The 25,001-nt window shown below is 44.9% G+C and overlaps 1 protein-coding gene across 1 annotated transcript in view; it reads right to left on the bottom strand.

Annotated features, from left to right (window-relative positions):
- Window positions 1-24,513, bottom strand: part of Cmtm4 (CKLF like MARVEL transmembrane domain containing 4) — a 64,820-nt gene extending 40,307 nt beyond the window's left edge. Inside the window, exon 1 of the mRNA XM_045140028.1 lies at window positions 24,328-24,513. Coding sequence (XP_044995963.1) covers window positions 24,328-24,513 — 186 coding nt within the window. The remainder of the gene's footprint in view (window positions 1-24,327) is intronic.
- Window positions 24,514-25,001: the final 488 nt, after the last annotated feature.

Below are 25,001 nucleotides of genomic sequence, written 5' to 3'. Positions count from 1 at the left end.
TGGGTATCTGTAGTCCCAGCATACCACCCAGATATTTCCTTCAAATACGTGATTTACATTCTTCTGTGTATATTTGAAACAGAAAGTTCTTAGTGCAAAAAGGTAAATCTGTTGTCTGGTTTTGTTAGAGACAAAATCTCATGTAGCCCCCCAGGATGGCCTTCAACTTACTATGTAACCAAGAATGACCCTGAATGTTTGCTCCTTCTACTTCCACCTTCTAGCTGCTGGGATTACAGGTGTGTATGACCACACCTGATTAACGCAATACTGGAGATCGGACCCAGGGTTTTATGTGTGTTAGACAAGCACCTGTCAACTGAGCTCCATCCCCAGCCCTATGTCTATTCTTTCTTTATTTCTTTATTTTGGTTTTTCAAGGTAGTATCTCACTCCAGTCCAGGCTGACCTGGTATTCACTATGTAGTCTTAGGCTGGCCTCGCACTCACAGTGATCCTCCTACCTCTGCCTCCCAAGTGCTGGGATTAAACGTATGTACCATTATGCCCAGCTCCCTAGTCTATTCTTATAACTCCAAGACCAGGCCAGGTAACACCCAATGGCACATTGTAGAACAGCATCTCAGTAAGTCTGCACATGGAGGAACAAAGCCACCACAATACAGAAAAGGTCACCCCCAGAGCTAATAAGAATATTGGCAACTTTTGCTTTCTCATTTTTATGTAAAAGCCTGATTCAAAAAGACACAAATACATTTACAACCAGAAAATAAGGGTTTTCCTCCCCATTCTGTAAAATCACATTCAAGTTACTAACACGCCATTCCTAATGGAAACAAATGTGTGTGTGAGTTTAACTGTGAGCTCCCCAACAGAAAGCTTTGTACGTGAGCCTTGTCTTCAGACACTTTACCAGATGTGGGCATAGGGCAAGCAGAGTGAGACTAGAGATGGCTTCTCAAGAGAAGGGGTAACAAGGGAGTCTCCAAATGTAGACAGGAAAGGAATCAGATGAGTAGCAAAGGAGGCAGGAGGGAAGCAGAGTGACTGAGGAGAGCAGGAAACCTGGAAGAAGTACTATAAGGAAGGGAGCTGAAGCAAGGCTGGTGATGAGGGGAGGAGAGTGGCTTCCTAGAGAAGTCCTGAAGTTACCCTTCTGGAGCTGCTCATTCATTCCATTGCCCTCCCACCCCAAGGGAAGTGACTTCAAGCTGCTCCATACACATGATATCATGCCCAGGAGGACCCTGAGGAGCCATGCACAGTAGAGTGGGCACCTGACCCAAGGGGTCTAACCACCAGGCTGTCCAAGTACCTATAATCTGACCTATCCAAACAAAGACCCACATAAAAACAGTCATGTTAGGATTTAAACATTAGGGGCAGGTTAGCATTAGAGCAGGTAGTAAGCACAGGATAAATATCTTAAATGTGTCATCTATTAGAATAGACTATAGGTACAGTTCAGAAAAATGGAATGTGGGCTGGAGAGATGGCTTAATGGTTAATGCATTTGCCTGCAAAGCCTAAGGAACCAGGTTCAATTCCCCAGTACCCATGTAAGCCAGATGCACAAGATGGTACATGCGTTCATTTGCAGTGGTAGAGTTCCTGGCATGCCCATTCTTTCTCTCTCTCCCTCTCATACATACACAAAATAAATAAATAAAATATTTTTTTAAAAAGGAAAGAAAATGGAATGCTTGCAACCCTGCTGAAGCATTTGTTTATGATTCCTCTGGTCCTTCAGAGTTGTTTGAGCTATGTTACTTCACATTCTAAATGCGTTCCCACACTGTGTGCAGTTACCTCACAGGGCAATGTGGTTCCTTCCATAGGACCTCTTAATACAGCATTCCTTGAAGACTGCTCCTTCTGCAAACCAGGCAACAAGATTTCTCACATACTCCGCTCTTTGGTCCACTTTGCTCACTTTGAAGCACAGTTCTCTCTCCCTCTGTGGGTCCTTAGCTTCCCTCACTCCTTTACAGACTCATGGGATTCTTCCAGGCCTATGGTAGACAGCTTTCAGCTACTTAAGACAAACAGAAGCCATATACTGCCCTCCACAGTGAGGTGTAGGCTCTATAGCTAGCCACCCACAAGTCTTTAATTCCAAGTTCAGACCCAAGCAGTCTGAGCGCAGGAGCCTCCACTAGGCTAGCCAGATGGATAATGTCCTCCTTTTTGAATCAGGTTAGCAGAGGACGAAGCAACTGGTTGTTCCAGGCTACAGTAAGACCAGAGTGGAGCTGGGCAGAGCAGAGACTTCTTTCAGATACAGTCAGATCACCATTTGGTTTGCTGAAGAGAGGGCCTGGGCCTTTGAGGGTGTAGGTGCCACATGCTGCTGCCTTGTCCAGGCAGCCAGAGAAAAGTGCTGAGTGAAGCACTGACTTCATGGAATAGGACCCTCAAGACTCCTGGGGCCCTTCTAGGGTTCTCTCAAGAACCTGGTTTACCATTAGGTCCTGCAGGCAAACTCTAAGAACCCATAAATCTGTGCCAGACAACTCAAGCTGACCAACACTGGGCAGAACCTCAAGGCAACCTGTCCTTTCACAAGGAAGAGGTGCAGTGCTATGTACCGCTAGTCCTGGCTTCTTGGGAGGCTGAGGTCGAAGAACTGCTTGAACCCAGGAATTTGAGGCCAGGTGGGCAACATAGCAAAAAGGAAGTGGGGGAGGGGAATCCCTTATGCACATATCCAGGTGGAAATTCTGTCAGGCTGTCTATTCCCATGTCGCTCACCATGGATTGTTCACCAGATGTTTAGGTAACTTAAGAGGTTTTATTTGAGAGGATAATGAGTACTGAACCTAGGGCCTTCTGCATGATAGCCAAGTACTCTATCAATTAACTAAACTCTGACCCACAACTTAGGTTTTCAGAAGAAATTTTTAATTTTAGAAAATGAGAGGTCTTATTGAAATGAGTGAGCAAGAGCCAGGAGTGGTAGCACATGCCTTTAATCCCAGTACTTGGGTACTCGGGAGGCAGAGGTAGGAGGATTGCCATAAGTTCAAGGCCACCCTGAGAGAGAATGAGACCCTACTTCAAAAAACCAAGAAAAGGGCTGGAGAGATGGCTTAGCTGTTAAGCACTTGCCTGTGAAGCCTAAGGACCCCGGTTCGAGGCTCGGTTCCCCAGGTCCCACGTTAGCCAGATGCACAAGGGGGCGCACGTGTCTGGAGTTTGTTTGCAGTGGCTGGAAGCCCTGGCGCGCCCATTCTCTCTCTCTCCCTCTATCTGTCTTTCTCTCTGTGTCTGTCGCTCTCAAATAAATAAATTTAAAAAATGAACAAAAAAAACAAAACCAAGAAAAAAAAATGAGTGAGCAAATTACCTGTTTGCCTTCATGCAATGCATCCATCATTTGGTAGTGAATTATCATCTGCATTCACTGAAGAAAATGCTGGGTAGTACTACATATGCTTAGTAATTCAAAAAGTGATTTAAATACTGTATCTGGAAGATATCTAAAATTTACACTTTTGCTTAACTGAGAACTTCCTTTCCTATCACAGCATCATCCTAAGCTGCATCTGTCTGTAAAATAAGTTTCTCAATTAAATAATCAAGACATAAACCAGGCGTGGTGGTACACGTCTTTAATCCCAGCACTCAGGAGGCAGAGGTAGGAGGATCGCCGTGACTTCCAGGCCACCCTGAAACTACCCAGTGAATTCCAGGTCAGCTTAGGCTATAGTGAGACCCTACCTTGAAAACCAACAACAACAAAAAATTCAAGACATAAACTACTAAACTAGACATATAGACAACACTTCTGTGCCAATTAGAAAAATAGTGAAGCCAGCATGGCGACACACTTATAATCCCAATGCTCAAGAGTCTGAGGCAGGAAGATAGAGAACTGGAAGCCAGTCTGGGCTACACAGTCAGACCCTATCTCAAAAGAAACAAGCAAACAAAATACATCCCCTCTGGGCTGATGAGCTGGCAACGGACAGCCTTTTCTCCCAGTGGATGCTGCCTAGTGCCAGGGCATGTGGCTTGGCAGCAAAGCATACAAGCTGGCTCTCAGCCCACCTCGTCCTCACGTGAACCACTGTGTGGGTGCTCAACCTGCACAACTTGAACAACAGCTGCTTATATCAGGATATTGGGGACTTTATTTAACAGTAAGATTGCTGACCCAATCTGGCTAAATTCTGTATTTGGCAGATCTTGATGGCCTATATGTCAAGTATTGAGACATTTATTATAAACAGCACATTAAAAACAAATCACCTCATTTGTACTGATCTGGTCTGAGACGCAATAATAGATTTTATAGTTCAGTTAACACACACACACACACACACACACACACACACACACACACACACACAAAACAAGCCATCTGCAGAACTCCAGCTCTGGACACAGATGTTCCACAAAGCCCTGGCCCTTCAGGGTCACCCTGGAGCTTCCTTGAACTGGTCATTCTTTGTGAGATCTACTCTAACTAGCCTGCCAGCTCCTGGGCCTCCAGAAATCCCAGGCTAGCAGCGGAGGCTTTGCTAGGCTTCCAATGAAGGTGCCAAGGGTGACACACAGGGCACACACAGTAACCTCAGTGCCATGCTCCCTATGCCCACACTTCCAGACCCACACACAGCCATGTGGAACATCTTGCCTGTGACATGTTCCAACTCCAAAACTATATTCTATATTGGATATTAGATAAGTTGTTCCCAAACTATCCTGCTCTCACTTTACTGGCAGAGAAATTAAGGAATTTGGGCTGCAGAGATGGTTCAGGGGTTAAAAGTGCTTGTAAAATCTGCCAGCCTACGTTCAGTTCCCCAGTATCCACATAAAGCCAGATATGCAATATGCAGCATGCATCTGGAGTTTGTTTTCAGTGGCAAGAGGCCCTGGTACACCCATACTCACTCTCTCCTATCCCTCTCAAATAAATATAATAAAAGTATTTTTTGAGAATTTTTTAAAATTATTATTTGTTTTGAGAGAGAGAGAGGATGGGCACACCAGGGCCTTTAGCGGCTGTGAACAAACTCCAGACGCGTGCGCCCCTTGTGTGCACATGGAATGCTGTGTGCTCACGTCACTGTCCATCTAGCTACGTGGGACCTGGAGATTCAAACATGAGTTTTTAGGCTTCACAGGCAAGCACCCTAACCACTAAGCCATCTATCCAGCCCTAGTAAAAGTATTTTTTTAGGGCCAGGCATGATGGTGCATGCACTTGGGAGGCAGAAGTAGGAGGACCATTTTGAGTTGTACACCAGCCTCAGACTACAGAGAGAGTTCCAGGACAGCCTGGGCTAGAGTGAGACATTACCTTGAGAAAAACAAAGCCTTGACTTTTCATATATGGTGTTTCCTACATCACTATCTTAAAAATGCACACAGCTCTTCGTAAGTTACCAGTCTCCCCACCACCACGTAATGGATGGGAAAGAGGAGAAAGAGGCTAGGAGTGCAGCTTGGTGGTAGAGTACATGCCTTGCGTATGTGAGGCCCCTGGATTTGGTGTCCAGCACCAAATAAATAAGTAAATAAATAAATAAAGATGGAGTAAGGGGGAATTCAGAACTGTCCATCATCTACCTTCACAGAAAGGATCACAGTTTTACTATAGACAAGGGGAAAGAATGAACCCTGAGGCGCAGGATTGAGGGCCACCAGCCAACTACCAGCAAGTTGCAACCTCTCCAAGGGCAGTCTTCACCCATATAACAAGGGAGGGGCACACAGAGGTGACCTCAAGACTCAGACTCTAACTGTTCTGAGCTACCCTGAATCTCCAGTCCTGTGGATTGCTCTCATGACTAACATGAACTAGATGGTCTCTTCTTCCTAAACTTGGAATTTGTTCTAAACCTTACCAACCCATCACAATGAATTTGGGCGAACTGGCAAATACTTGCCTGGCAGTTAGGTATTCCCCAGTATGTACAGTGAAGAGAAGGAAATGAGGTCTGCACCTTGTAGATGTTCATAAGATTATTACAACAAACCAGAGGAATTCCTCATTATCCTAATGTATCCAGAAGGCCGACATCCAAGAGAAACATAAAATGTGCTTCATCTTAGGATATCACAAGACACAGTCAAAGCAAAGAGAACCAGTGAGGGAGGGCTGGACCAGGCTGACAGGCAGAGGGATACAGACTGCTGCCTCACCCTAGCTCACTCACTTCTGGGGCCCTCCAAGTTGGCAGCTGGGGAGTGGTCATGTAACAGCAGTGTACTGCTGACGGGGAACAAGGACCTTCCACCTAGGGTGAGGTAGATTTATATAGAAGGAGCCTGAAAGGAAGAGCAACTGGACCAGAACCTGGCCAGATGAAGCTGGTGGTCACAATAAGAGATGACATTCTCCAAGTGCTGTTTGTGTCAGACCCCAGGCTCAGATCCTTGCTTTCAACTTCTGGTAGCTGGTAACCCTCTCACCTGTACCACTCAGTGTTCAGCCTCACTCAAGCTCTTAAAGGTCAGGATGACACCCTAAGGCATGGTCCTAAGGCAGTCAAGATTGGCTTTTGTGAAGAAAAGTAACCAGGGATAAATAAGAAAAGCAGCAGGGCAATCTATGGTGGGGAGCCCAGGGCCATAACAAATGCTTGTCCAGCAACCCGGCTATGTAGGAGAGACTTTCAGGCTACAGGGGAGAGGAAGAGCAGAGAGGGACAGATGGAATTAGGAGGTCCTAACAGGCATAACTTGGGTAAAATTCTAGAACGCCAGCCCATCCAGCCCCCTTTCCGAGTACTTCTATCTCAGGATATACTGAATAATTTGGAATGAATCAAAAAGGTTACCAAGGGCTGGGGAGATGGCTCAGTGGTTAAAGGTACTTGTTTGCAAAGCCTACTGGCCTGGGTTCAATTTCCCAGTACCCAAGTAACGCCAAATGCACAAGGTGACACATGTACCTGCAATTCATTTGTAGAGGCAGGAGGCCCTGGTGTTCCCATTTATTCTCTTTCAAATATATTTTTTGAAAGGTTATCAAACTGGGCATGGTGGCACACACCTTTAATCCCAGCACTTGAGAGGCAGAGGTAGGAGGACCACCATGAGTTCTAGGCCATCCTGAGACTACATAGTGAATTCCAGCTCAGCCTGGGCTAGAGCAATACCCTACCTTAAAAAACAAACAAGCAAAAAAAGGTTATCAAGAGCTTCAGTGGAATACCAGTCCTTATATAAATTAACTTCAAAAATATCTGATTCTGGGCTGGAGAGATGGCTTAGCAGTTAAGCGCTTGCCTGTGAAGCCTAAGGACCCCGGTTCGAGGCTCAGTTCCCCAGGTCCCACGTTAGCCAGATGCACAAGGGGGCGCACGTGTCTGGAGTTCGTTTGCAGTGGCTGGAAGCCCTGGCGCGCCCATCCTCTCTCTCTCCCTCTGTCTTTCTCCCTGTGCCTGTCACTCTCAAATAAATAAATAAATAATGAACAAAAAAAATTAAAAAAAAAAACCTGATTCTATGGAGTTTACATGCTTCACTGGACTATTTTACAATTCTGTTATAAGCTACATAACTGGTTATGGTTAACTTTATCTTCAAATGATTCTTGTCCAGGCCCAGGCAAATGAATTCTGTCTAGGGGAGTCAACTAACCCTTCTATAAACCAGAACTGAGGAGGATCACTGAGAGTTCGAGGCCACCCTGAGACTACATAGTGAATTCCAGGTCAGCCTGAGCCAGAGTGAGACCCTACCTCGAAAAACAAAACAAAACAAAACAAAACTAAACCAGAACTGCATCCATTTGAAATCACTTAGTAGAAGGAGTGAGAGGGAGGGAAGGAAGAATGAGGAAGGGAAGAAGAGTGAAAGAGAAAATTCTTTGAATTTTCCCTTGAACTGATTGTAACATCTTAGTTCCCTCATTTGTTAATAAATATCATTTGCATTTGCATGTCATGATTTTATCTTTTAAAAAATCATCCTTTAATATGAAATGGGAGACCACGAGAGGAGACCAAGAGATGACAAAAAGGGACAGAGGGGAGGGGCAAAATGAACCATTTAGTATGAGAGGAGAAAAGGAGGCCATGGTAGGAAGAGGGAGGAGGGAAGCAAAAAACAAAATCTGTTTGAAAGACACCATAAAAAGCCTAATTTATTCTCTTTCATTCTCTCTCTCTCCCTTTTCCACTGGCACAGAAATCTTTAAGCCTCAAACTGTTTTTCATAGCTGCGCTGGAATAAATGGGAAACCACAAAAATGAAGGCTTCTACTGCCCTCGTCATCAAGTCACAGTGGCAATAAAGAAATCACCCAGAACCATCCACATTTTGATTAAACTCTGAAAGTCTCAAGTGTTTTTTAAGTCAGTTACTTCCACATTCAGTCAATCCTTTGAAACCTGTGAAGGGTTGGAGATGGGCTCATGTTAGGCAAATGCTCTACCATTGAGTGACACCTCCAGTCCCCAAAGACAAAGCTTTACACTACGGTATTCCTTCTGGTCCTTGGCATCCCCAAGTGGAAGTGGCCAGCCTTCCTCTCCAGGCCTACGGAACTGGGAGCTGCTGCTTTCTCAAGACAGCCACTATGACACTGGCCCAATGCCAGCTAGATAGAGTCCATCTTTACCTTCGGAGGGGTCGCAAAAGATGCTGGTTTGGCAGAGAGGAGAAGCTCCCTCTCAGAACACTCATCAGAAAGCAGACAACTTCAATAACTACTGAATCCCTGGTTTTCATTTTACACTATTCTAAGCAAACAGCTTGGCAAAGCTTCTTATGGTTTCCCCCACTTTTACAAAAATCTGTCTTCTAAGCAGAAGCTTGTTTCCCAGTAGCAGTAGACTCTCTTTATAAAAAAAATAATTTAAGTGGGGACGGGAGGGAACATAAGAGTACAACACAGTGGAAATATGACCAGTTTGTAATATATTCATATAATAAAGTTCTCAATAAAAAATAAGTAAAATGGCAAGTAAAGACAACATATGTACACAAATAGTTATTGCGTATAGCAGAAAAAATAAGAAAATGGCTATTAGGAATCGCTAAATAAATTAGGCATTATAAAAAAAAAGTGGGGGCTCGGGAGAGGGCTCAGAAGTTAAAGGTGCTTGCTTACAAAGTCTGATGGCCTGGATTTGATTCCCCAGTGCCCACATACATCCAGATGCACAAAGTGGCACGTGAATCTGGAGCTTATTTGCAGTGGCTGGAGGCCCTGGGGTGCCCATTCTCTCTCTCTGTGTCTTTCTTCTATCTCTTTCTGCTTGTAAATAAATTAAAAAATTATATATAAATTTTAAAAAGAAAGCCATTTCTATACTTTCTTGCCAATATTTTCCACTTAAAACAAAATCTAGCACTTTAATTATGAATATATATTATTTTTACCTTTATAAGCTATGTTAATAATCCAGTCTTTTCTTTTATCACACAAATATGCATATTACTTAACTGTTTACCAGCACCTTGACACTGTTTTACATAGTGGGCACGTATCAGAAAACTTGAAACACAGCCTCTGCTCCCTTGGGGCTGGCCCACAAAGAATGGCTGAAGCAGGATGAGGGGATATAGAGTTGGGCTGCCTGTAGACAGGGCGGTTGGTTAGACAAAGCCTCTCTTAAGCAGTGACACGAGAACAGAGCCAAGAAAGCATCTTTAGGAAGGAGATGAAGGGTAGAAGAATAAAACCCCAACTGCCAAAAGGGAGGCAGGAGTATAATAAAAATGCCGAGTTGGAGTGATGGCTTAGTGGTTAAAGCATTTGCCTGCAAAGCCTAAGGACCCAGGTTTGATTCCCCAATACTGACATAAGCCAGACACACAAAATGGCCTAGCATTCCCATTCTCTCTCTTTCTCCCAACCTCTCCCAATACATAAATAAAGCATAAAAAATTGTAAAAGAAAAGTCAACCAAGGGCTGAGATGTAGCTCAGTGGTACAGTAGTTGCCCAGTATGTGAGAGAGCCCTGGGCTCCACCCCAGCACCACTGAAAATCAAACCAACTGTTAATCCAAGCTTCTGAGTGACCTGAAAGAATCAGTGCTAGAAAAATACCAAAAGAAACGGCGGCCTTATTTCTCCTTAGCTTATAGTACATTAGACTCTGAAATATAATTAGTGCTCAGTACTTCATTCTGACTTAAACCCTCCATTACTTCCTTAATATGCTCTCGAAAGCCAGTGACAAACCCCAACACCATATGTAAGGTGACAAGGCCACATGTGAGGTGCACTGGGATAAAGGCTGAGCCTCCTTTGAAGAATGTGTTACACAATAATCCCCCTCACAAAGAAGGCAAAGTAAGTTTTCAAACACGGAAAAGGTCAAAATCTTTCCCCGAGGAGCTGCTTTCTGCATTCTATATACTACCACATCTGTCCCTTCTTAAGCTGGCTGCAGCCCTATGTGAGCCCTGCTACACTGGGTTTAATATGGAATTGGCTCTTGGCTACCACCTGGAATGCTAAGGCCAGCTCCCTGAGCAATACTATCTTGCTCTCTGCTCTACCTCTCAGAGTCCATCCCCCCTCCTCCTTTTGAACCCTCTGAAGTCCTCCTTGCCAAGGAATCCGAATCCCATCTTATGTTGCCTTTTTTTTTTAAGAGACAGAGAGAGAGAGAGAGAGAGAGAATGAGAATGAGAATGAGAATGAGAATGAGAATGAGAATGAGAATGAGAATGAGAATGAGAATGAGAATGAGAATGAGAATGAGAATGAGAATGAATGGGCATGCTAGGGCCTCTAGCCACTGCAAATGAACTCCAGACACATGCACCACCATGTGCATCTGGCTTAAGTAGGACCTGGAGAATCGAACCTGAGTCTTTAGGCTTCACAGACATGCATCTTAACTGCTAAGCCATATTTCCAGCCCTGAGTATTCTTTTTTATTTTAAGATTTATTTTTATCTAACTTGTTTCTTACATATGCACTCTGTCCCCCGAAAAGATCCTGACTTTCCAAACAAAAATATCACACTGCATTGTGAGTTCACAGGTATGTGTAACATGACTTGCTGTGTAATTCATTGCTTGGAATACTTCATAGTTTAAAGGGATTGTTTTAAATTTAGCATATACTTAAACTTGGTCTGAAAAACAAGGACTGCCTGTGAAAACATTATCTAGGATCCCTATCACAGGCTTCTTTCCGTCTTTGACTACTGTCCTATGCTCTAACAAATTCTCCAAAGAAATCTGACATCCTACAAGATGTGGGGCTGCTTCCAAGAATAAAGATACAAGGAGGCACTAACAGCAACTGTGTGCTTAAAAGGCCAAAATGGGGCTGTAGAGATGGCTTAGCAGTTAAGACGCTTGCCTGCAAAGCCAAAGGACTCAGGTTTGATTCCCCAAGTCTCATGTAAGCCTGATGCACAAGGTGGCATGAGTCTGGAGTTTGTGTGCAGTGGCGGGATGCACTGGGCACCCATTATCTCTCTCTCTCTTCCTCTTTCTGCCTCTTTCACAAATAAAGATAAAAATATATACTTTTTTTTTTTTTTTTGAGGTATAGTCTTACTCTAGCCCAGGCTGACCTGGAATTCACTATGTTGTATCAGGGTGGCCTTGAACTCACAGCCATTCTCCTACCTCTGCCACCCCAGTGCTGGGATTAAAGGCATGCGTCACTATGCCCCACTGATAAAAATATTTTTTAAAAGACCAAAATGCTGGCATCTCCAAGTGATTTCAATAGTGTTTCCACAGTGCATCAAGGGTCAATGGGAGAAACAATCAGCCTAGGCTGTCATTAATACACCACAGTCCTCACAGGAGAGACAGTTCAGTCCCAGGGGAGGGGACACTTCAGTTCTAGGGGGCAGGAAGAGACCACGGTCCTAGGGGGGAGACGCCTCGGTCCTCATGGGGTAGACCAAAGTGTGCAGTGCAGCTCAGTTAACCCTGCACTACTGCACTAGAAATGAGTCTCTCTCCAGGACTCAAGTGTACCATATGTCTCAGATCATTTTCTTTTTTTAAATATTTATTTATTTGAGAAAGAGAGAATGGGCACACAAGGGACTCTAGCCACTGCAAACAAACTCCAGATGCACATGCCACCGTGTGCATTTGGCTTACATAAGCTCTGGGGAATCAAACTTGGGTCCTTAGGCTTACAGAGATGTCAAGGATGTGGCCTGGGTTTACCCTGCTGGGTCTCAGATGCTTCTCTCCAGCCCTGTCTCAGCTCATTTTCTGTTTCTTGTAGCAGAATTACTGAGGCTGGGTATTTTACCAAAAAAGAAGAAGAAGTTTGTTTGTTTGTTGGTTTTCTTGCTCAAAGGTCTAGAAGTAGGAGGATCAGTGTGAGTTCAAAGCCAGCCTAGAGCTTCAGAGTGAGTTCCAGGTCAGCATGGGCTACAGTGAGACCCTACCTCAAAAACAATAAAAAGAAAGAAATAAGAAGTAAGATGGATGATGAAATTGTCAATCATAGTGGCTCATGCTTTTTAATTCCAGGACTTGGGAGGATGAGTTAGGAAGATTGCCATGAGTTCAAAGCCACCTTGGCTAAAGTGAGACTCGGCCTCAAGAACAAACATAAATATACATATATGTATATGCATATATAGATAGAAAGATATATATGCATATATATACATATACATATAGATATATATGTATTAGGACTGCCCTTTGATGCTGTAAAAGCACTCCTGAAAATTTAACAATATAATAGTAAAGATTCAAAAGAAATACAGAGACTACTCATTTACCAATATAGTCTTACCAACAGCAAAACATTGGAAACCAAGATCATAAGACTGCTATACAAGTTCTTATGTAAGCTTTAAAAAAAAAAAAAAGCAATTTCAAGATTCTCTTCATTTGAGTTTGTCATATAAAGATGATCTTTTTCCAATTTCCTTTAATGTTACAATACTCAACTAATAAATTGGTGAAGGGATTTCTTTCAAACCCAAGTTTTTCATCAGTATCAATAAACTCCACCAGCAGGGGCTGGTGAGAAAACTCAATGGGTAAAGTGCTTGCTGTGCAAACATGAGGACCTGAGTTCAGATCCCCAGTACCATGTAAAAGCTAGGCATTGGGGCATATGCTTATAATCCCAACAATGGGGAGGTGGAGACAGAAGGATCTGGGGCTTGCTGGCTAATTTAGCTGAATCAGTGAGCTTTGGGTTCAGTGAGAGACCCTGTCTCAAAATAATAAAGTGGAGAGCAATTAAGGAAAGCACTGATGTTGACCTCTAACTTCAATACACATGTACACCCAGGTACACATGCACATACATATATAGATGTTCACCACTACACACATCCATCCACAGACATATACATGCATACCACATACATGACAAAAAAAAAAGATAATACTAATCCACACTAAGGTAGAGCTGGGGAGATGGCTCAGCAGTTAAAGGCACTTGCTTACAATGCCTGATGGCTTGGGTTCAATTCCCCAGACATCCATGTAAAGTGGGACAGGTATTCATTTGCAGCAGCAAGAGACCCTGGTATGCCCATACACATATACAAAGTGGAGAGTGATTAAGGAAGATACCTGATATCAATCTCTGGCCTCTATGTGCATGTGCACACACACACATGTGTGCCCCTCTCTCTCTCCCTCCCCCCCATACACACACACACACACACACACACACACACACACACATATACATACACACACACACACACACAAATATGCACAAAAGTGTACAGTACACATGCAAAAAAAAATTATCAAGGAAGACACCTGATGTCTTACTTCTGGCCTCCACACACACGTGCACCCACACATACGCACACAAAAATATCTTGAGGGGGCTGGACGTGGTGGCACATGCCTTTAATCCCAGCACTGGGTCTGATCTTTAAGCAGGAAACCAAGTCCAACCCAAATGAACCTCAGCTGACCCAGACCTTCTGATACAATGAGGATTTGGGGCTGATAAACTCCACATAGTATCTATGGCCAGTCATTTATCAGGGTGGAAGCTGTGGAAATGTGACTTTTTTTTTCCTTTGGTTTTTCAAGGCCAAGCTGACCTAGGATTCACTATGTAGTTAGTCTCAGGCTGGCCTCCAACTCACAGCAATCCTCCTACCTCTTCCTCCCAAGTGCTGAGATTAAAAGCGTGTTACACCACTGACTTTTTATCTTATGTATTGTTTGTGTTCCCATTGAATTTTAGAAAAAGTCAGTATTTTGTGTTTGTCTTTCTGTCATATCCCAATACACCTCACGAGTGTAGTAAAATTTGGTGATTGTGTTGACAGGCTTGAGGAAAAACTACAAGGTTTCCATCAAACAAACCCCAACCCCGAAACACAAATATTCAAATGTGCTTTTGAAGACCTACAAAAGCACTTAGGTTACTTTAACTCCTTGATTCTTATGATTCCTAAAATGCTCAATTAGTCATTACTTCCTAAATTCAAGCACTGCAGAGGGAGATGTGGTCACATTGAAAGTTTTAAACATTAAAGGGCTGGAGATATAATAGCTCAGTGGTGGAGTGCTTACCTTAAAGGTACAAGGCCCCTACATTAAATCCCCACAACAGGGAAAAAGAATAAAAAAAGATTTCAGTGGAGAAGCAGGGACACTCATTCACTGTTGGTGGGAATGCAGGATGGTACAACCACTTTGGAAAGCAATATGGAGACTCCTGAAAAAGCTGACTATAGAAATACCAACAGACCCAGTTATACCATTACTGGGCATCTACCCTAAAACCTTCAAACCAAAAGCCAGAGAGATTTGCTCAACCATGTTTGTAGCAGCTCAATTCGTAATAGCTAAAAGCTGGAATCAACCCAGATGTCCATCATTAGAAGAATGGATAACAAAGATGTGGTATATCTACACAATGGAATTCTATACAGCAGTAAGAAAAAATGACATAAAGAAATTAGGAAATAGGAAAAATGGTTGAACCTGGAACAGATCATTCTCAGCGAACTTACCCAATCACAGAAAAAAAATTGACACATAGTCTCACTCATCTGCAACACCTAACCTGAATCTGCCCAAGATGCCTTACATACCCAGCAAGTACCTCATGGACTAGACAATAAGATGGATGGGAGGGCGGGGAGGGAATCAAAGGGTGGAAAACAGTAATACGGACCCAAACAGCAATGGTACCATAAAATTCTACTTCCTAAAAGACAGACCAAATGGCTGAACCTTCACTAGACCCTTACAGGAAACATCTGAACCACAAGACACTGGAGAAGGTAAGATCAAGACTGACCTAAATCTCCTACATCTTCCCTCCCTCCCTCTCCCCTTCTCCCCTCTATCTCTCTCCTCTCTAACTCTTGTATATTAGTTATCTGTTTCCTCAATTTCTTAGTGGACACTGACCTATAACCCCCACTTCCAGCTTGGGCCTACCATCCACAATGAGCTTTTGATCAGAGAAACCTACAAGGTTTCCCAAAACAATGACAGACTTCTGTCAGAGTACTTGATGACCCACCAAAGGCCAGTGGTAAGACCCTATTGCTGAAGACTCCATACGCAGCTCACGCATAAAATGGAATGACATGGCTGGAAGCCAGGAGAGAGTCAGACCCCAGACAGTCAGCGTGTCTAGTGCCAGAAGGCGCTACATAGGCGACTGGGGGAAATGACCAAGATGTGTCCAAGCAACACATTGTTTAACCTAATTAGCAACAAAAAACCGGATGTGATGCCCACACAAGTGCAATAGTGGTACACAGCCATGGTGAGGAATCAATTGCTCTTGATTTGGCTAACTGATCCACTCAGTGGTACTAGATCCATAGCTGGAGCTGGGAAACAAGTCAGAACCATACCCAAACACAAGCCCACTCTACAATATCAAGCTACCATCAATCACGGGGCATAAGAGGGCCTAAACCTATCATACTGTCTATCAAAAAAGTAAGTGTTATCTCAATTTTCCGGATGCTAACTTACTCTCCGTTGGAGAATCTGCTTCTCTTTTCCAGATAGATGCAGATCCTAAGAAGAGAGCTGTCCCAACATACCTCAAAAGGGGCCCAACTGAAATTAAGGACAACCGGCGAAATAAGCAAGGGTGTTGTTTTTCTGTGAACCGGATACCAGCACAAAGGGGAAGGAGATCAACGCAGAGAAAAATCAACTCCTACCAAATCAGAGAGCCAGAGCCTCAGAGGCCCCCAACACCTCAGCACTGAAGCAGACCAAAAATGAACCCAACATGGCTCAGGGAAATCTTGCAGAAGAGGGGGCGGAAAGAATGTCAGAGTCACATGTTGGGTCAAGATTTGCAGAGACATTTATCATACCAATAAATGGGGGCTAACTCCACAATGCTCGACACATTTTCATTAACAAGAAGGGTCTAATGGGAGGGGGTAGATCACAGATGAGCCTAAATAATGGTACCAAACTGCCTGTATTTACTGAAAAGAAAACTAATAAATTAAATTAAAAAAAAAAAAAGATTTCAGCATTAGTAGATGCTGAAAAAAAAATGTTTGTTTTTTGAGGTAGGGTCTTGCTCTAGCCCAGACTGATATGGAATTCACTATGTAGTCTTAGGTTGACCTTGAAAAAGATAAAAACAAAAAAACACTGCTTTCAAAAATTACATTTACCCAGGCATAGTGGCACACACCTTTAATTTCAACACTCAGGAGGCAGAAGTAAGAGGATTGCTGTGAATTCAAGGCCATCCAGAGACTACATAGTGAGTTCTAGATCAGCCTGGACTAGAGTGAAACAAAAACAAAAAAAACACTGAGGAGAAGGCTCAGCAGGTAAGAGTGCTTTGCTACACAAACATGAGGGCCTGATTCACCTGAGTTTGATTTCTCAGCATCTATGTAAAGGACATGACCTCACACACCTGTGACCCCAGTGCTGGGGGGAGCAGAGACAGGACAACCACTGACGCTTGCTGGTCAGCCAGTTTAAAAACAAAACAGTAGCTCAGGGCTCAGTGGCAGGAAACACACAGATGAGCAATACTGGAGGACATCAGATGGTTATTGTTTGGTGTCTGCCCTTGTGCTCAAAGGGTGCATCACATTTACACACATACAACACACACAAGTGTGCACACACACAAATAATAATGATAGCTATTGAGAAAGGCACTCAATGTTGACATCTGGCTTACACACACACACACAGAGTGCACGCGCAAGTGAGTGCGAGCGCACATCACACTCATACACAAAAAGAACCACCATTTAAAAACTCAATACAGGGCTAGAGAGATGACTTAGCAGTTAAGCGCTTGCCTGTGAAGCCTAAGGACCCCGGTTCAAGGTTTATTTCCCCAGGACCCACGTTAGCCAGATGCACAAGGGGGCACACGCATCTGGAATTCATTTGCAGTGGGTGATGGCCCTGGAGTGCCCATTCTCTCTCTCTCTGTCTGTCCCTCTCAAATAAATAAATAAAAATAAGCAAAAAAAAAAATTAAAAACTCAATACAGGGCTGGAGGAATGGCTTAGCAGTTAAGGCGTCTGTCTGTAAAGCCAATGGACAACAGGTTCGATTCCCCAGGACCCACATTAGCCAGATGCACATGGGGGGTGCACACATCTGGAGTTCGTTTGCAGTGACTGGAGGCCTGGTGCACCCACTCTCTCATTCTCCCCCCTTCTCCCTTTCTTTCTGTCAAACAAATAAATACAAATAAAATATATATAAAAAATAAATAACTCAAAACAGAGCTGGAAGATAGCTCAGTCAGTAAGGTGCTTGCCTCATAAGCCTGAGGCCCTGAATTCAATCCCCAGTATCCACATACAATGCCAGGTTATACAGTACCACAAGCCTGTAATTCCAATGCTACAGAGACTACGAGGGGAGGATCCCTGGGCTCACGGGCCACTCAGTCTGAAGGAGGAACAAGAGCAAAATAGCTTTTTCTTTCTTTCTTTCTTTCTTTCTTTCTTTCTTTCTTTCTTTCTTTCTTTCTTTTTTTGAGAGAGAGAATTGGCATGCCAGGGCATTAGCCACTGAACTCTAACTCCAGACGCTTGTCCCACCTAGTGGGCATGTACGACCTTGTGCTTGCCTCACCTTTGTGTGTCTAGCTTACATGGAATCTGGAGTTGAATGAACATGGGTCCTTTCACAGGTAAGCGCCTTAACCACTAAGCCATCTCTCTAACCTAAGATAGCTTTTTTATAGGTAGTCAGACAGGAACAGAAGCCCATACAGACACCACCTTGCCTGCTTTGGACAGACTATAATTCAAGAAAGCTGTAAGCAATTCCTCGGCACCAGAGCTTTCTGTTTCTTCCTCAGCTTAGCACACCTGTGGGTTGGCCCCTCCTAAAGTTAGCCTCGAGTCCACCAACCAGCCAGGTCTCTTCCTTATACAACTAAGGCTCATTCTAATTAGATGTATGATCCATATAAAGGAGCCTAACCACATATATAAAACCTCTCCTGGTCCCTGGCTCTCCTGGTCCTTGCCTTGGTAGTTTCTGCTGGGGCAGTTTCCTGCTTGCTTTCTACATGGATTTTGTTTCTTGCTTTCCTGTTTGGCTACATGTGTGATCTCTCCTTAAGCTCTGAGGTTTTTACTATCTTTGTCTTTTCTACCTCACTATATGAAGTGTGAAGGTGAAGAAAGGGCTCTTTTGGATTGGGCCTTCATGTTTTGCCTTCCGTGTGAGCGTGTTGTGTGTGCATGCTTTCTCCAGAGACTTCTTCCCTGGAGACTTCTCTATGAGTGAAGATTTTCTCCATCTCTCCTCTTCCTTCCAGTTGATCTGGGAAGGGGGAGAATTTCTGGCTTGAGCTTTCAGCTCGCCTTCCCCTTGGGTCCTAACACTCCCTAAAACAAAGCTCTTAACTCGTAATTTATCCTTCTCGGAGTCCATAGTCTCAATATTTTGCTAATTTTGTGTAAGAATACAAAAGTTGGGGTTCATGAGCCTGGGATCTCCTGTATCTTTATAGAATTTAAACCCAAAATTCTGTATCAAGTCTAACCTAATTAGTGATCTGCAGACCAATGAGAGAGTACCTGTTTCAAAAGAAACAGTGTCCCTGAGGATGACACCCAAGGTTGTCCTCTGGCCTCCACATATACATATGTACACACATGAACACACACACATTAAAAAAAAATAACACCTTAAGACATCAGCAGGGTGTGGTAAACACATGCCTGTCATCCTGGTACTTGGAAGGCTGAGGTAGAAGGATCAGAAGGATTAAGGCAGGCTCAGCTATATAGCTAGTTTCTGGCCAACAGGGGCTACCCAAGAACCTGATTCAAGAAAACAAAACAAATAACAAAACTTACAACATTACAAATAAACTATTTATAGCCGGGTGTGGTGGCACATGCCTTTAAGCCGAGGTAGGAGGATTGCGGTGAGTTTGAGGCCACCCTGAGACTACATAGTGAATTCTAGGTCAGCCTGGACAAGAGTGAGACTCTACCTCAAAAAATAAATAAATAAATAAATAAATAAATAAATAAATAAATAAATAAATAAAATAAACTATTTGTAATTCAAGTATATAATGACTTAGAATAACATTTCTACCACCATTTTTTAGACAGAGAATATTAATCGGCAACAATAACAGCTAACATTTATTGTACAACAATCAAGTATCTAATGAGGTATGTGCAAACTTTTATGTATTACCTCATTCTTTTACTCTTTTAAGGGAGGCACTACCTCATTTTACAGAAAAATATCAGCCAAAAAATTGACTCATGTGTGGTTCAGATAGAGAACCAATTATTAGTACCTGAATGATTTTTTTTTAAAATGTATTTGATGGGGACTGGAGGGATGGCTTGGCAGTTAAGGTGCTTTGCCTGCAAAGACCAAGGACCCAGGTTTGATTCCCCAGAACCCAAGTAAGCCAGATGCACAAGGTGGCATACATGTCTCGAGTTTATTTCCACTGACTGGAGGCCCTGGCATGTCCATTCTTTCTTTCTCTTTCAAATAAACAAATAAAAATTAAGTATTTTAAAAAATAGGCTGGAGAGGGCTGGAGAGATGGCTTAGCAGCTAAGTGTTTGCCTGTGAAGCCTAAGAACCCTGGTTCGAGGCTCCATTCCCCAGGTCCCACATTAGCCAGATGCACAAGGGGGCGCACGTGTCTGGAGTTTGTATGGAGTGGCTGGAGGCCCTGGTGCACCCATTCTCTCTCTCTCCCCATCACACTCAAATAAATATATATATATATATATATATTTATATATATATATTTATATATATATATATATATATATATATATATATATATATATATATATATATATATATATATATGGGCTGGAGAGATGGCTTAGCGGTTAAGCGCTTGCCTGTGAAGCCTAAGGACCCCAGTTCGAGGCTCGGTTCCCCAGGTCCCACGTTAGCCAGATGCACAAGGGGGCGCACACGTCTGGAGTTCGTTTGCAGAGGCTGGAAGCCCTGGCACGCCCATTCTCCCTCTCTCTCCCTCTATCTGTCTTTCTCTCTGTGTCTGTCACTCTCAAATAAATAAATAAATAAAAATACTTAAAAAAAATATATATATATATAAAAACAAAAAAAATGGGCTGGAGAGATGGCTTAGCAGTTAAGACATTTGCCTTCAAAGCCAAAGGATCCCAGTTTGATTCTTCAGGACCTACATAAGCCAGCTACACAAGGGGGCGCATGCATCTGGAGTTCATTTGCAGTGGCTAGAGGCCATAGAACACCATTCTCTCTTTCTCTCTCTGCCTCTTTCTCTCTCTCAAATAAATACTATATGTGTGTGTGTGTGTGTGTGTGTGCACACACACACATATATATTTTAAAAGACCTGTTAAGAAATTATTTGACAGTGTATAGGTGCACCAGGGTCTCTTGCCACTGCAAATGAATGCCCATCCAGCTTTACCTGAGTCTGGTAAAGTGAACCCCAGCCAGCAGGCTGTGCAAACAAGCACCTTTAACCATTAAGTCATCTCCCCAGTCCCATATATAAGTTTTTTTTTTGGGGGGGGAGGGAATCCAAGTAGAGTCTTACTCTAAGCTAGGCTAGCCTTGAACTCAGTGATCCTCCTACCTTAGCCTCCCAAGTACTGGGTCTAAAGGCATGTCTAAGTTTTTTAACACTCAAAGCATATTAACATAGGTCTCAAACTTTACCGCACATGTACATTTTCTGAGGAATCTTGTTAAAATTCAGATTACGCTTCACAAGATCTGGACTGAGGCTGCTCATTCTCCAGAGTCCTGGGGTGGCAGGACTTCTAGGCCAGCCCTAGGAAAAACAATCAAGGACCTAGGTACAGGTTGCCATAGGCTACACACTATAACATCTATAAAAACTAAAAGTTTTAGGGGCTAGAGAGATGGGTCACTGGATAAGGCACTTGCCTGCAAAGCCTAATGACCCAGGTTCAATTCCCCAAAACCCACATAAAGCCAGATGCACAAACTGGTACACGCATCTCGAGTTTGTCTGCAGTGGCAGGAGGCCCTGGTGCGCCCATTCTTTCTCTATCTGCCCTCTTTCTCTCATTCATATATATTACATACATATATATATAGGAGCTTTACTGAAAAGACATAAAATTAGTACTTACTCTTCTTTCTGCATGGGCTTCCTAGGGACTTCTTGTTCATTTTTCCAGTTTATATTCAGAGTCCAATTTCTTGAAGGGCTTTTTCTTTTTTTTTCCCCCCGGCAAAGTCTCTAAATAAGCTCTGACTTTTACCAAGGATGACAGGCCAATGTCACCAAAGCCATTAAGTTGCCACACCATTCAAATGGCCTTTCCTCCATTTGACCATGTATGGCCTCTCCATGTTTAAATTCAACAGATCACACAAATGGCACTTTCTAGGAGGGATTTGAGGGGCAGCTGGTCCACAAGTTCTTGCAGATGAAGAGTACAGCTCTATAGCACAACAATGTCTTTCAAAACGGCATTAAGTGTGACTAGCTCCCATCCTTGGCTATAGGTAACTAAGCCCATAAACTGATAATTAACACAGTAGAAAACTACTGATCTAAGGCTGGAGAGATGGCTTAGCAGTTAAGGTGTTTGTCTGCAAAGCCAAAGGACCCAGATTTGATTCCCCAGGACCCATGTAAGCCAGGTGCACCAAGGGGTGTATAGGTCTGGAGTTCGTTTGCAGTGGCTCAGGGCCCTGGTGCACCCATACTCTCTCTCTCCTCATTCTCAAAAACCAAAACAAGAAAACTACTATCTCTCAATTCTTTCGCCTCATTTTTTAAGGACCAAGTTAAGAATTGACAGGCGGGGCTGGAGAGATGGCTTAGCAGTTAAACGCTTGCCTGTGAAGCCTAAGGACCCCGGTTCGAGGCTTGGTTTCCCAGGTCCCACGTTAGCCAGATGCACAAGGGGGCGCACGCATCTGGAGTTCGTTTGCAGAGGCTGGAAGCCCTGGCGCGCCCATTCTCTCTCTCTCCCTCTATCTGTCTTTCTATGTCTGTCGCTCTCAAATAAATAAATAAAAAATGAACAAGAATTGACAGGTGGAAAAGCCGGGTATGGTGGCGCATGTCTTTAATCCCAGCACTTGGGAGGCAGAGGCAGGACGATCGCTGTGAGTTGGAGGCCACCCTGAGACTACATAGTGAATTCCAGGTCTGCCTGAGCCAGAGTGAGACCCTACCTCAAAACACCAAAAAAAAAAAAAAAAAAAAAAAAAAAAAAAATCCACAAGAGGGGCTGGAGAAATGGCTGAACTGTTAAGCGCTTGCCTGTGAAGCCTAAGCACCTCTGGTTCGAGGCTCGATTCCCCAGGACCCATGTAACCCAGCTGTACAAGGTGGTACATGTATCTGGAGTTTGTTTGTAGTGGCTGGAGGCCCTGATGTGCCTATTCTTTCTCTCTCTCTCTCTCTCTCTCTCTCTCTCTCTCTCTGCCTCTTTGTCTGTCGCTCTCAAATAAATAAATAAAAATATAGAAAAATTAAAAAAAAAAAAAAAGAATTCACAGGAGCAAGTTCTATTTAATTTCAAAATCCCATAGCGTAAACTAAGCAAGGTACTTGGCAAGGCTTTGTTTTCCACCTGGGTCCAAGATTGGCCCTGCCCTTTTCTTCCTCAACTCTGATTAGCTGTACTGTTGGCAGACACTGGCTAGGTAGCTGCCGCTTTGAAAAAGTGGTTATATGCCTTGTACCTTATCTTTGCTAACAGCAACACCTAACCACATAACCAATACATCTTTGAGAACATTCCAGTTTACCGGATTAAGGTTGGCTTAAAAATTTAAAGGCAGATTACCTGCTTTCATTAAAGCCTTTCAAAAAACAAGTCTTCCTGCAATCAGAAGGAAGGACCAAAGCTTCCACCCAGAAGAGAGATAAAACTGTGATTCTACAATTTACACACACTGGGTTCTTTACTTAAAGGGCGTCCACACGTGATACTATTCCCAAGAAATGTTTATGTATGCACTCAGCTAAGCGCAAGAGGCCCAATGCTTCAAGAAAGAAAATGCACATATGTTGCAGTTCTGTGCAAATGGCTTCTCTGCCTGGCTGAGTCTATAAAGTTTTGAGGCAGGGCCTCAGAGGAAGGCCAACCTGAGACAGGGAGTGTTGAAGGCACATGGGTTTTTCTGAATTGGAGCATGGGGAGAACCACTGCACTGCCTGCTATGAAGCCACAAAGCACAGAGAGCTTCAGGTCCTTGCACTGAACACTCTGGGGGCTAAAAATAAGGACCCTGAGAAATAAGCTCTACTATGGGTAAGTCCAACAGAAAGTTCCCTGTTTCTGTCACTTCCCAAACTGGCCACTGTCCCAGAGTGATTTAACTCTGATTACCAACTGGGCAGTGCCAGCCAGCCACCCGTGCTGATGCGGAGGACTACGAGATGCTAGGATGGATCAACCCTCTGCAGTATAAAGCGAAGACTTTGTGGATAGAGCTGGACTCCCCCGCTGCATCTGGGCTACATGCCTCCATTCAACAAATATTTACTGTGCGTCCACCATCTGCCCGGCACCCTGTTAGGCGCCAGGGAAAGAAACCACGCCACAGCCCCGAGCCTCTGGAAACAGAAGCAGACAAGAACCGTCTGGAGGTTATGCGAACAGGAAAACCTGCCACAAGTTGCTAAGCCGAGTAGTAACCAGGGAGCGGCATGACCCTTGTGCGCTGGGGCCCGCGCACCACCCAACCTGATGATGAAAGCGGGAGTGGACAGGTAGGCCCGGAGGGACAGGTGTGCAGGTAGAAGGCACACCTGAGGCTTCCGAGCTGCAGAAGGCAGGGTGCTCAGAGGAAGAGGGAGGGCGGCTCCGGAACCCCCGCCTAAGGGGAATGCGAGGGCCTAGGGATCGAGACCGGGACGCGGCGGAGGCCGGCCGGGCCTGCGCCCCCCAAGGCGGGAGCAGGGCCGGGCGCCGGGAGGGAAGGCGCGGGTTAGGCCGCCCGCCCCGCACCTGGGCCCCGCCCGGCACCTACCACTTGCGCGACCTTGAGGCGGCCGAGCGCGCCGCGCAGGTAGTCGGGGTCGCAGCGCAGGCCGGCCAGCCCGCGGCGCTGGCTCACCGGCTCGGTGGTGGGCTGGTACGGGCTGCTGGCGCCCGAGATCATGGAGGTGCTCGAGGCCTCGCCCTCGAAGCCGTCCAGCTCCTCGCCGCTCCGCATGCTGCCGCCCGCCCGGGCCGCCTTTCGCGGCCGGCCCCCCGGCGCCAGGAGCGGGCGGGCTCAGCGGGGCCGCCGCCGCCGCCGCCGGCTCCTCCTCGGTACCCGCTGCGGCCGCGGCTCGGTCCGCTGGGGAGCTGCTCCCGCCGCCTCGGCAGCGGAAAGGGAGGGAGGCGGGAGCGGGCGCCCAGGGAAGGAGGCGGGGGCCGCGAGCCGGCCCGGAGGGGGCGGAGCGAGCGCCTGCCCGCAGGCCGCTCGGTGGCGCTCGGCGGCCCGGGGCGGGGCGGGGCCGGAGGGGCGGGGCGCCGTGCCCGCGGCCCCGCCCCGCCCTCACCTGCGCCGTGCGCTGGCCGGGCCGCTGGTGGGCGCCGGAGGTCCCGGTTGATTAGGTAAGGAAGGGCGAAGGGAAGAAGGCGGTCGCGGGGGACCCCGCAGATGGAGGCTGAGGAGAAGGGACGAGGTGCACTTTGTAGCTGTTGCCCTCGGGTGCT

Source organism: Jaculus jaculus, chromosome 1, assembly GCF_020740685.1.
Source record: "Jaculus jaculus isolate mJacJac1 chromosome 1, mJacJac1.mat.Y.cur, whole genome shotgun sequence".
Lineage (NCBI taxonomy): Eukaryota > Metazoa > Chordata > Mammalia > Rodentia > Dipodidae > Jaculus > Jaculus jaculus.
The sequence above is the reverse complement of the archived record's forward strand: the minus strand, read 5'-3'. Positions and strand labels throughout refer to the sequence as shown.